The 12,814-nt window shown below is 41.7% G+C and overlaps 1 protein-coding gene across 1 annotated transcript in view; it reads left to right on the top strand.

Annotated features, from left to right (window-relative positions):
* Nucleotides 1-234: 234 nt before the first annotated feature.
* Nucleotides 235-12,814, top strand: part of ints10 (integrator complex subunit 10) — a 47,213-nt gene continuing 34,633 nt past the window's right edge. The window contains exons 1-9 of the mRNA XM_022256235.2: nucleotides 235-580; nucleotides 2,622-2,689; nucleotides 3,006-3,109; nucleotides 4,147-4,203; nucleotides 5,654-5,736; nucleotides 5,903-5,984; nucleotides 7,355-7,661; nucleotides 8,507-8,667; nucleotides 12,090-12,217. Coding sequence (XP_022111927.2) covers nucleotides 449-580; nucleotides 2,622-2,689; nucleotides 3,006-3,109; nucleotides 4,147-4,203; nucleotides 5,654-5,736; nucleotides 5,903-5,984; nucleotides 7,355-7,661; nucleotides 8,507-8,667; nucleotides 12,090-12,217 — 1,122 coding nt within the window. The 5' untranslated portion in view covers nucleotides 235-448. The remainder of the gene's footprint in view (nucleotides 581-2,621; nucleotides 2,690-3,005; nucleotides 3,110-4,146; nucleotides 4,204-5,653; nucleotides 5,737-5,902; nucleotides 5,985-7,354; nucleotides 7,662-8,506; nucleotides 8,668-12,089; nucleotides 12,218-12,814) is intronic.

Raw genomic sequence — 12,814 nt, 5'->3', positions numbered from 1 at the left:
GCGGGACCGGGTTTTCATCGGCACGGTGGTTTTCCATGAAGTCTGTCCTTCAGTAAGAAATTTCACAGACATTTTATGCATGAATGTTTGTTCCTAATTTATTTACTTGTGTACGGGTACCCGGCCCGGAAAAATGGAACCGGGTTTTGAAATCGACGGGCGGGTACCCGGGTACCCGGGTACCCGGCACAGGCCTAAATCTTGGGAATTCCTTTCAGACATCTTGGGGGGGGGGATGTGTTAAATAACAATGGTCTGGAATGTGTATAGGGATTGGACATGTTGGGGGGGGTACCCCTCGGTCTCATTTCTTGCTGGGTATAAAATCGAGAGGAATAGTCAGATTGGTCAGATTTACCTGGTCTGGGAACCAGACTACGTCAATGGCACGGAGTATAAGTAGATAGGAGACCGTGTGTAGTGCGCGAACACAAATATAAACAACAACATGACGTCTCAAAATTACGGCCCCAAATGGCTGGTAGAAAGAGCCCAGAAATGTCTAAAATGCGACCCACACTCTGCCAAAGCCTTGCTTATCACGGCAAGAACGTTACACCCTCAGGACTTTGGAATACAGGTGAGCCTTTGCGTATAGTAATACGAATTACTATGCTAACTCGACATGCTCGAGATGGAAGCTCTAGTTAGCATGTAAAATGGCCTTGCCCAGTTATGATATTACGATTAATCATACATGTACATGTAGCCCCACGAGTTACCCCCAGAACTGTGGTATCCGACGTCCACCCCGCTTGGAGCGGACGTCGGACCCGGTACCCCACAATTCTGGAGGTACCAACAAGTATGGTCAGAAGACTCGCTTTGCTGCAGTGCTGGCCTGTCTTCGGCCACACATCTATTTACAACTGTAATCATGGTAATGTTTGGGCACTTCTGCACATATTTGCACACACATAGGCCTACCATCTCATTGTCCTTTCCCTTCAATTTTTGGCCGATAGGGGCGTACCTCGAACATTCCAACCTGAGGCTGAGTCGCCCTAGACAGCATTAACCCTAACCCTACATAATACTACAAATTACTATTTTCAAGATGTATTTTTGCATTGGGGAGATGTTAATTATATATAACGGGTTTGCCCTTACCCAACGTATATTAATAAACACTGTATGCTCAGTGCTTGTCCGAGAGCTTGCGAAAAAAAACCTCACAAGCTTACTCGGGTGGGACTCGAACCCACGACCTCCTGCTTACTAGTGTAGATGTCTTAACTACTCGACCACCGAGCTTGCCGGGGTCGGCTGGCCGGTCCGAGTCAAATGATATAGTGAAAATGAAAATAGTTCGCGGTACCCGCTGCTTCATTTGACTCGGACCGGCCAGCCGACCCCGGCAAGCTCGGTGGTCGAGTAGTTAAGACATCTACACTAGTAAGCAGGAGGTCGTGGGTTCGAGTCCCACCCGAGTAAGCTTGTGAGGTTTTTTTTCGCAAGCTCTCGGACAAGCACTGAGCATACAGTGTTTATCAATATACGTTGGGTAAGGGCAAACCCGTTATATACAAATTACTACTTGTAGTAAAATGTAGTACTGAGCACTGTCGCTTGTAAGAGGACATGACTTTATTGTTCCGTGAAGCCATAAGATACAATAGATACGACAATGTACCATACAGTGCTCTGGCACTATGAATGCATGGCTTTATTGTTCTCTGTACAAGTAACAATGGAAGTAACCTAGCCAGAAGTAGTAATCTATAGCGCTAGGTCCTTCAGGCTCAGACTATTACTTAGTATTTTGTAGTACTGTGTAGTGTAAGCCAAACAATATGCTTAGTGGTTAGGGTTAAACCTCTTTAAACTGCAGCCATATTTCCCATGCACTCCATGCATTGGCTTGTCTAGGTCAGTGTGGACATGAAAAAATCAATGTAGTTGAAGTGGTTAAACAGTCAGGAAAGCAACTTTTCCTTGGATCAGCTGATTTCCTTATTTTCACTTCACCCTGATGTGTCATAGAAATTTGAAAGGAAAGAGGTCCACATACGGATGCCAGTATCAGTAATTATTCCCTTAAGTGATCTGTTGGCCGTCGGAAAGAAAAAACATGTCCAGTCCATGTCCAATTTAGGAGGGAAAAAACGAAGTCGTTTACTTAGTTAGAGAACACTTAGAATTTTTCTGACCAGTCTCATAGGTTTTCTGCACAGGGTGTCAACTGGAACGCTTCCCAATTGAAAACACTGTACAAAGTCTTGTAAATATTGAAATTTCCTCATTTTTGTCAAAGTCCATGTTTGCTTGCCTTGTGTATGGCAGAAATTTCAAATCTTGAAATGGTTTAGGGACTTTAGGAAGATGTCACCTAAAAATGCTTGAGGCACAAATGTGCACAGACGTGCACAGAGGTGTGCAAATGTTTGCCTGGCAATAACAGTAGCATTGATGGACGTGTGGCCAAGAATATGGCAAGATAAGACTCTGGTCCACGCAAATAAAAGTGGAAGTAAAGTAACAGATTTCCTAAAAGATTGATTGACTGACAGTGTAGCGCTATTGACTGAGATGCAGGTGGACTAATTGGTACTAACATTTTGAAAGGTTCTTGTTCATAATCTTGAGCATTGTTGTTCATCTGTGATGGATTTCTAATTCAGTTTGAAGCTTACTGCATCGAGAAGTCTGCAAGAAACTCGCGTCCAGCATCAGTGCTGCTTTTAGAAATGTAAGTCAAAGTTCTTCCTGTGTTTGTGTTCATTTCCTGAAATCAACTGCTGGAAAAGGAGCCAATGACAGTAAATAACACTCTCAGCATGCACGAATGTGATCACAGGGCTCCACCCTGTTAAATCCTGAAATTAATCTCCCGGATGAGATTTGAAGAATTCGAGCCACTTATCAGGGACAGATAGATTGAACAAACAGAAATTTATAACTTTTTTGTTCTTTTGGGTGCCAGTTGATTGCTTTTCTTTGAAGTGAATCTCTTAGATTGACTTTTTCTTAGGTTGACTTTTTCTTTTGAATTTATTTTTACACAGGTTCGAGCAGTTCAAACAGGAAACGGCGCTATGGAAGGAACTTCAGATAGTAACAGGTGCTTTGAAATCTAACACGGATGATGAAAATGGGCTGTTCTTACAAGGTACATGTACATTGGTTTTCTTTAATTTGGTTGGGATGGTGGGGATTTGGAGAGAAATCGTTGAAAAAGCAAAATGCACTCACATGCTGTCAACTTATCATGATATGTAGTCTGGAGAGAGGTATCTTAGATTTGACCCACTGGTTTAGGATTATTTTTGATTAATTGTTCTGTTCTTTATTATATTTTTCAAAAATTAATTAACCAGCCATTTATATACAGTACACTAATTTCTACGTCAACTTTAATCAACAATATAGTGTCTTTGCAATGCATTTCATCCACATGCAACTTTCTGAACCAGTACAGCATATTGAATGTTGAAGGTTTTTGGTTCTTGTGCACCTTCTGGTTCTGAATGGATTAGAAAATTGTCAAAACCCTTTGGTATGCAAGGCTTCCATTACAGCATTGAGCTTGATACTTGTAGATAAGAGTGGACTGCATAGGGTTCGTGACCCTCCTTTCTCATTCATACCTCTGTACATGTATGTCATTGGAAGATACACTGGTGGCAGAAGCAGGGGGACCAGGGAGCCCCCTCCCATTCTTTCGACCAGGAGGGCATGGGCCCCCACTTTTTGGAAGTCCTATTATAATAGGGTGGAGCTCAATGGATCTGCTTATTAATGGCTGATGCCTGATGGTCTCACAACCGCCCCTCCAACTTTAAAAAGCATTCCACCACCGTTGGGAACATATTGACACAGTATGCCCCCTTTTGTTCAGACAAATACAGTGAATGGTCTGAAATCCTCCAACAGAAACCTTTTCACAATATCAGTACGTCTGTGAGGCAAAAGCCAGTTTTGGCTGTCTTTTTCCAAAAACTCACCACCAGATGTAAAACCAATGGCTCTGCATTTTGCCACATGTAAATCCCCCCCGCCCTTCCTTAAATAAACAGTAGTTTATCCCCTCACAGACAAAAACATTAATTGAATTTGATCACTTTTCTTTTTCTTATTTTGAATTCACATTTTTATATAACAAGAAATGTTGTGTTTGTATTTTTTTCATGCCTTCCATCATCTCAGAGGTGTTTTCATCACTACCAGACAAGGCTCAATTTGACATCTTACTTCTTAGTGCAGGTACTGCAAAGAGCATCATATTTTTTGTTTGTCTCTATTTACCTGCCCTGGTTGCTCTGTTCTTGATTTGGCAAAACCACCATACGAGAGACCGTGGCAGGGGTGTGATTTGTCTGGATTTTTCCTGATTTCCAAAATTTCTGTGAGACTATCCGGAATTTCTGTGAGACTTTCCGGATTTCCGTATTGTCATTGCTTTCACTATGTAACACAAAAACTACAATATTTGGTGCGAAACTAAGTGAAAGACTTGCACAAGTTTAGGTGTATAGCATGCGCTTTTGCATTGTTACTCCCCCTGGAAATGCGCCAGATACATAGGTAATAGTACATTGAACGGAGGGGGTATCATTGTTAAAACAGGGACCCAGGCCAGCGGTATGATCATTGTGTGTATGTACATGTACTGTATGTTCGCTGTGTGTATATGCACGGTACACGTTGTCGTTGTACACACTGTGTACAACTTGCGTCCGTCTGCCGTTACGTTTCGTTTTGTTCTCGTGGTGGTCTGATGTCGTCGAAGTCCGTCAAAAAATGTCATACAAGATAGTAGGTAGGGAAGGGGATCTGAATGTAGACATGGAAATTTTCCTTGCTGGAAACCGAGGTGGACAGAGAATTAATTAACCAAGGGGAAATGGATATATTATTGCAACTTTCTCGAGAAAATTGACAAACCTGGGTACTGCAAGTGCACATGGTGTCACAAGTAATGCAATACTCATCTGTATGAGACAGTTTTCAGTTTTAATAAATTGTGATAGAATTTTGTAGATCACTGATAACTGCGTGTGTATGTGTGTTACACTTGTAGGTCTTTGATTGTCACCAATTATAGCTTACATGTATAATTGCAATTGAAGTGAATGAGGACAAGGGCTTTGTTGCAGTAAATGTTATAATTGTATCCCTCAAAGTAAGAACAGCTCTTGTGGTGGCTTACATGTAGTACCTGAATCTCTTCCTATAATCAAATAGATATGCCGCAAATTTTTGGGAAGCTGTGGCCGATGTGACTTGCAAACCCTCCGACGAATGTCTCATGGATTTTCATTTTCCCCAAATCACACCCGAGCCGTGGAACTCTGGCCAAAAACGGGGGCTGTCTGGTTCCAATGGTATAATGGAATTTCTGACAGTCCAATTCTATTCTCATCAAAACTTCCTGTAAAATGTGAAATGTGACCCAACGCTGTCAACTTTTGCATGAAAAATGTTTTGAAATGTTTACCTAATAATGTCAGGGCATTGTTCTAATGAAACAGAGTGCCTGTGGAGGGCAGTGAAGTGTGACAGGGAGGGAAACAGTTTTTTACAAGACATGATGGACTTTCAGGTACATGTACATATACATGTAGTTGCTTCTTTTGAGGGTTTTGAAGTGGGTGTGGCCTAATTCGTGGGCAGAATTGAAGAACTGAAGTTTTTGATGTCTCATGTGTTGCAGATCACTGTAGTGACATCTTGGAGAGATGTCAGCTGAAGTTATTGCTCATCAACCGATTTCCTGACGCCATCACTGAGCATGGGGTAAGTCTGCCATTCTGCAAAATCTTTTGTTAAATATTTCTCAGGGACTAAAATGAATGAAACATGGGTGGCATGCAGGTATTGGTGAACACTTCGTATGCCACTCCCACCTTTTGCTTTGTTGTTTAATTGCAACTGACTTCTATATTCTGCACTTGACTCTTAGGAACCGCTCGTTGATATGCTGTTGGATGCGGAGAAGAATGAAGGAGAGAAACTAGCAGTCAACCGTTTCCGTAGGGTCATGGGTCAGTTCTGTTTCTCAATTATTTTATTCCCCAGTTTGTTCTTTAGTCAGGGTGTGTTGGGGGTTGGAAAAATTCGGACAAGAAATAGAAGAAATCAGCTTCTTGTCCTTGGAGCATTATCCTGAATGTCACAGGACCTCAAACTTTGAGGTTGTGATCCATTCAGGCATTGTTCAAAGAGACTAGCGCTCATTTATTACAACACTGGCAGTTGATGCTTGCTGCTGCTGACTGCCCAATGTAACAAGGGATATGCAGACGTGCACATTTGCTGCACCTTAGAGGGAAGTTTGCCTCTTACTGCATCTGAGTTTCTTGTCATGTTAACCCTAACAGTCACTCATATTATTTGGCTTACAGTACTCAGTTCTACAAAATACTAAGTAGTAGTCTGAGCCTGAAGGACCTAGCACTACAAATTGCTACCTCTGGTTAGAGCACCCCCCATTGTTACTTGTACCAAGAACAATAAAGTCGTGCATTCATAGTGCCACAGCACTATGGTACATTGTCTTATCTATAGTATCTTATGGCTTCAGCGAACAATAAAGTCATGTCCTCTTACAAGCGACAGCGCTCAGTACTACATTTTACTACTTTGAAGTATTCAGGGCTGTTTGTGTTAATGTTACAAATTTGTTTTGGTCGTGCAGCTGCTTCATACTTTCAGGACAATAATAAGGACTTGTTTGTCTGTCCTTTTAGTTGATTTTTTGACTGCCTACCTATGTTGGAAAGTATTCATATCACTTATTCATTTATATACAATGCAAGAAAAGCACAACTTTGATTGAAAGCATGCTTTGTTTTTATCAGTAAAACATTTTATTTCAAAGCATGAATTTTGTGTTTTAAGTTTCTTTCACATGTCGGCCATTGCTGCCTCTATGACTGTGCATTTTACTCTATCAGGCTTTCAACAATCCGAGATTTTCAGCCAGACTTAAGTTCCTTCTTAATCATCTCTTGTTGGTCCAGTCCTTATATTTGAAGCGAGGTTTAGAGATTCAACGTGCAGTGTGAGATTTGATGCTATTAAGTCAAAAAAGTTTCCTGATGTAGAGCTAAAGAAAAAGATTTGGGGACTACTCAGAATCCCAAAAGTAGAGTTACTGTTCCTTAGTGGTACTAGTGGTGTAGTCAAGACCGTCACAAGTCCAGTAGCATGTTGAACAGTGACAAAGGAATTCACGCTTTTGTTGCCGTTCATTTGAATAGCTTGTGGCTTGAATTCAGACTGGAGGTCTTGTGTTGGTCTTGTGATAGTGTTCAACTCTTATGGGGTCTTATGATGGTTTCACAGTGTCTTGACTGTATAGACTAATCTTAAAGGGACGTGACTTACACAATGATTATCTTGTCATTTTTAGTTTGCGAAGTTCTCCCCGTCATCTGTGCAAGCAAGAAAGTGAACTGCCAGCCCAAGCAATACCACAAGTGGCTGCAGAAAGCGGTGGAGTTCTACACAGTCTATGCCACCCAGCCAGCCTGGAAGACAGCCGATCCCAATGGGACCCCCAAAGGGCCAACTGCACCCCTGCTGTCCCCCCAGGCAGGCAAGGGGCAGAGCTTTGGGTTTGGAGAGCTGACCCATCCTTGGGAGAGACTCCGTCAGCTGCTGGTCATGATCGCTGACAAGTGTGGATGGGACACAAAGTTTGTGCCTGATGAAGGCAGGTAGGTGGGAAAAGTTTGATCATTGTTGAAAATTGTAGAATTGGTTCAGTGAAAATCTAAGAATTTCTCGAGGAAAATTGTTTTATGTAAGCACATTTTGCTTGGTAAATGACTTGTTTTTTTTTTAATCTCCCAAACAATCTGTTGTTGCATTTACAATCTAATGAGATCTACTGACTGCCTTCTTTTTAGTCATTGTGGCTAGTGATCATTGTTTAAGCTTGTCCACCAGTCACATTTACCACAAACTTACAATACATTTCTTAGTTCAATCTTGATCATATCAGTATATTGAGGAAACAGACTGTCTAGTGATTAGCAGTTTTGCAGTATAAAGCAAGCTGCAAATTTGCAGTGAGACTTCGTAATCCGCCTTGAGTAGAAGCACTTTCTCATTGGTTGAAAAGAGCCATATTGGTCAGGAGTGTTCATTTTTGGTAGCGATGTGACCGCAATGTGTGCATTTCCTAGTCGTTCATGAACCAGCAAAGTTCAGTTCCGGCCAAAGGAGCCTCCGCTGCTAAGAAAATTACGCCCTCTTTTGGTCTAGCTTGAGGCTTACACAGTAAAACTGATCATATTTCTTGCTGGAAATAAAAAATTGGAGAGTTTTGAGATGCATCATGGTGTCAAATCCAACACTGTTTTGCTATTGTTTGCGCCATGTTGTTGCCAATATGCGCATGTTCGAAATGAAGCAAACAATAGAAAATGACCATTGAGTTTGTTGCCATGGAATATCTCAAAATTCTTCCATTGGCTGCATTTCATCAGTCCTCACACAGAGGTTGTGGAGCAAGTGAGCCCAATAACAATTGACCGCCTGGGTTCTCTTCCATCCTCAGGCCGTTCACGGTGAACTGGCTACATATCAATGAGCATTACAGTCGGGCTAAGTCCAGTGAGGCCGCTAACGTCAGGAAGCCTGTCTTCTATTCGACGTTGGTCATGTTTCTTCAGGCTGTGCATGGCTTCATGAGTGCTGTCGATCCTGAACAGTTTGCAAGTGAGTTGAAATAGATCACAGAAATCAGAGAATGAATATAGAAACATCTGTAGATATACTGTACAAAAGTAAGGAATAACTGATCATTGTTCGTGGAGGCTGAGGTGACATTCAGACTTCAACCTTAAGGACATTGCGTACAGATAGTCAGTGTTGACAAAGACATACATGTATGGCAGACAGATACCGTTGCTGCCATGCGCCTTTGGTGTGTGCACATTCTAATGAAAATTTGTCATTTTTACTTCCATGTATGTTGTAAAAGCCGTGCATGTGTGCAGTGTTTCTTTCATACTTCATAGTAACATAGATCTAAGATCAAAGCCAACAAAAATCTGCTAAGGCTTGCCTCTTCATTATACCCATTTTAGATAACATTTTATAACATTTTAAATTTTTGAATTTTGTTTCAGTTTCAACATTCTCCACACAACCGTCTGACATTTTCTTATTTCTTGTATAGAACCATGCTTCCTACCACTTCTATAAAGTGTAAATTGTTTTTGCTGATTATTATGGGCTCCTTAGCCCATAAGAAATTACTAAATAGAGCAAATTCAAAATACAGTGCACTACCAAGAGGTTGACACTGAGGGGACATTATTCACAATGCATTGTGGGAACCAGTCTTCAAGTTTTCTTACCAGATTCACGCGGGGAACTTAAATTCTTCCTGAAGTTTGTTTTACACAGATTTGTGTGGAAATGTTCAACACAATATAGTCAGTACTGTGAAAATGTCCAAAATAATTTCAAGAGACTTCTGTTGCCGTAGTAAATGTATTTTGTACAGTAACTGAACCATTAAAATTGAATACACTACAAACTGTAAGCTTGACCACTGGACCATATTGGCCTGTGGTTTTCTGGGCTACCATACAAGAATTATTTATGAACAGAGAGTGTTATAAACCAAACCATTTCTAAGGATGGATTTGCATCGGGGAGATGTTAATTTTAATTTTGGATTTTTTGCCCTGCCCAATGTATATTGTTTACTCAATGTTTCCCTCAAAAGCTTGTGGAAAAAAAACACAAGTGTGCTCGGGTGGGACTCGAACCCATGACTTCCTGCTTACAAGTGTAGACATCTTTACCACTCGACCACCGAGCTTGCCGGTGTTGGCTGGCTGGTGCGAGTCAGATGCAGCAGTGGGTATAGTCTAGGTGCTAGATGTTGTTATCATTTGGATGCATGATAATCCCTACATACGATCCGCTAGCCGCCTAACCATGCACGCACGCACGACTTGACTTTGATAACAACGTCTAGGTTATCCCTGAAAACGGGGGGGAAACTAGTGCGCGTGCGCGACAATTTGTTTTTCACGCACGCGCACACACGCCATGAAACTGTACAATAGCCTGGTAGCTGCCTAGTTACGCTACTGGCTGGAAGTTTCAGACTAGTTTATACACTCTCACTGTGTTGCAATTTTGTGCAAAATAATGGTGGTGGATCAGCTAGTAGGTACGGCGGGCGGTGTAGTACATGTACTGTACATGTTTATACGATGAGGCTCGACTTCGTCAGCAAAGCACTAGCTAAGTAGCAGTTCATACGGTTTGCAGTTTTTTGGCTTGCGCTGGGCCCGGGTAAGGCCAACAGGAAGCATGACGGAAAAATTGCCAGGAGCAGGCCGGCCACATGCCCGATGGTGTTTGATATGTGGAAGACAACTTGATGCGTGCAAGAAATACCTCTCCATTAATCTGTTTATCATCAAAGTGAAACGCGAACCCCAAATCTTGACGGATTTGATGAGAATTATTGGAGAAAACCCAGAGATGAGTGGTTCTCAATATATCTGTGAACAGTGGAATAACCAAGTCACCAGAGTACGGCAATTGCAGCGCTTTGAGAATCAGATTAAGGAACAATATATGGACACCAAGAGAAAACAAAGGGAACCAATCTCTCAGTCTCATGCAACACCCCAAGCACAACACAAGAAGAAGGCTGGACCATCACCTGCTGGAACTCCAAATTAGAATTAACAAAGCACAGATATTAAAATGAACGAAAAAGCTGTTACCAAACTTTGATACTCAAAACAACGAATAAAAATCCATAAATGTACATGTACATACATTTCTTGCCTGTTTTCTGTTGACAGTGAACTCCATGGCAACCTTGTTGTGGCACATTATATTTTGAATTGGCCATATTAGGAAAAATGAATTAATTTTAGGTTAAATGAAAGAAGTGGGGTGAACCGGAATGTTGTACTTGTGCTCTATAACCACATAGCATCCCTGACCCCCTGGCATGTCATCTTGCACTCAGCACTACAAAATATTACTTAGTAGTCTGAGCCTGAAGGACCAAGCCCTTCACTACAAATCACTACTTCTGGCTAGGGTACTTCCATTGTTATTCATACAGAGAACAGTGCAGTCATGCATTCATAGTGCCACAGCACTGTATGGTACTTTCGTTTGGTCACTCACAGGCCCAAGGGGGCATGGGCGTGCATTAGTGACTGAATTTGGCAAGTCCTTATGGTTCCAAGATGTATTTTTTTTTTGCGTAGGGGAGATGCTAATTATATATAACAGGTTTGCCCTTACCCAACGTATATTAATAAGCACTGTATGCTCAGTGCTTGTCCGAGAGCTAGTAAGCAGGAGGTCGTGGGTTCGAGTCCCACCCGAGTAAGCTTGTGAGGTTTTTTTCGCAAGCTCTCGGACAAGCACTGAGCATACAGTGCTTATTAATATACGTTGGGTAAGGGCAAACCTGTTATATATAAATCCTTGTGTGTTTTATAACACACCTCAAACTAAAAAAAATCTTGTTTTTTTTTTCAGATTTTAACTGTTTTAATTCAACTTTCAATCGCACTTCAAAAATGGAGAAAAAAATTAAAGGTTTATTTTAGTGTTCCTTGACACTGTCTAATTTGAGTTGCTATATACTCAACAAGGAAAAGAAACATTCCAGGGTTTGAACTGTTTCAATTCAGGACAACCTTCAGAGGGCGCAATAACCAGTCAAACATTATCAAGACTAGTACTTGTCCCTGGAATTGATGCACGCATGCAATGTCTAGGCGCGTGTCAAGTCACACTGACTCCAAATTCATGTACTAGTACTAGCCTATGTTGGTGAACCACATGTGACCATATTTCGGCCAACCAGGATAAAGAACTATGAAAAGGTGAGTTATAAAGTATTTTATGGCTTCAGAGAATACTAAGGTCATGTACTCATACAAGCCACAGCACTGTATGCTACATTTTACTACAAAGTAGTATTTTGTAGCTTTAAGTGAGGTCAGGGATAGCTATTCACTAGTACAATCTAGCTACTTGCCGATCATTTCCCATTTTGGCAGTGTATTTACGCCAGGTAGTGTCTTTGTTCCTGACGTTTGGATGAGTATACCTTAAAAATTTCATTGGTAAACATTCTGGTCCAGATTCCAGTACCAGTCCATCTCATCAGCCTTCTCTGGTCCTCCTGGAAGACCTGGAATGCAAACGAAGAGTCAAGAAACACCACAAGCACGCTCACAAGAAGAGGAAACTGGACACTGGAGAAAAAGAGGTCAGTGCTTGTCATCACATTTAGAAGTTTGAAAACTGTGTCACGTTGACTTCCCTTGAATCCATTTTATCAAATACGTGTCCCTCTTCTTGCATGCAATAGCGCGGCACAACCACGCATTTTAGCCCCTTCGCGCCGGGACGCGGATAGAGCCGCCGTAAAAATTGAGATCCTCAGCCAGCTTTTCAGCTATTATTCTTGGCCCACGCTCGAGCGAACACGGTGAAAGAAGGCAGACCCTGGCTCTTGTGTATATGGTAATTGGTCTTTGTGTGTAGCCCAGAAATAAAAATACCATTTTTGCATCATAATCACCAGCTTCACAATAGTCCCCACTTGAAAAGAGGCAACAGGAATGTGGAAGGGTGAGTAGAGCCATATGCCACCGAACAATCTGCATTTTCACCGTGTAATTCAAAGCGTGCAGAGCATGCAGGGCCACAAACCGAGAATCTGCGGTTTGGCAGGTGGCCTTCGTGGCCAAGCGAGGCTGGAAGGGGTTAAGTTCACACAGCTGTGTTTATTAGGGCGTAGTACAAGCTTTTTTGTTCCGATAATAGAACACTCTTATTGAATAATGACTGGCTGTTACCATCG

The sequence above is a fragment of the Acanthaster planci genome, linkage group LG03 (assembly GCF_054643075.1).
Source record: "Acanthaster planci isolate LZ-2023a linkage group LG03, COTS_SCS, whole genome shotgun sequence".
In the NCBI taxonomy this organism is placed as follows: domain Eukaryota; kingdom Metazoa; phylum Echinodermata; class Asteroidea; order Valvatida; family Acanthasteridae; genus Acanthaster; species Acanthaster planci.
The sequence above is the reverse complement of the archived record's forward strand: the minus strand, read 5'-3'. Positions and strand labels throughout refer to the sequence as shown.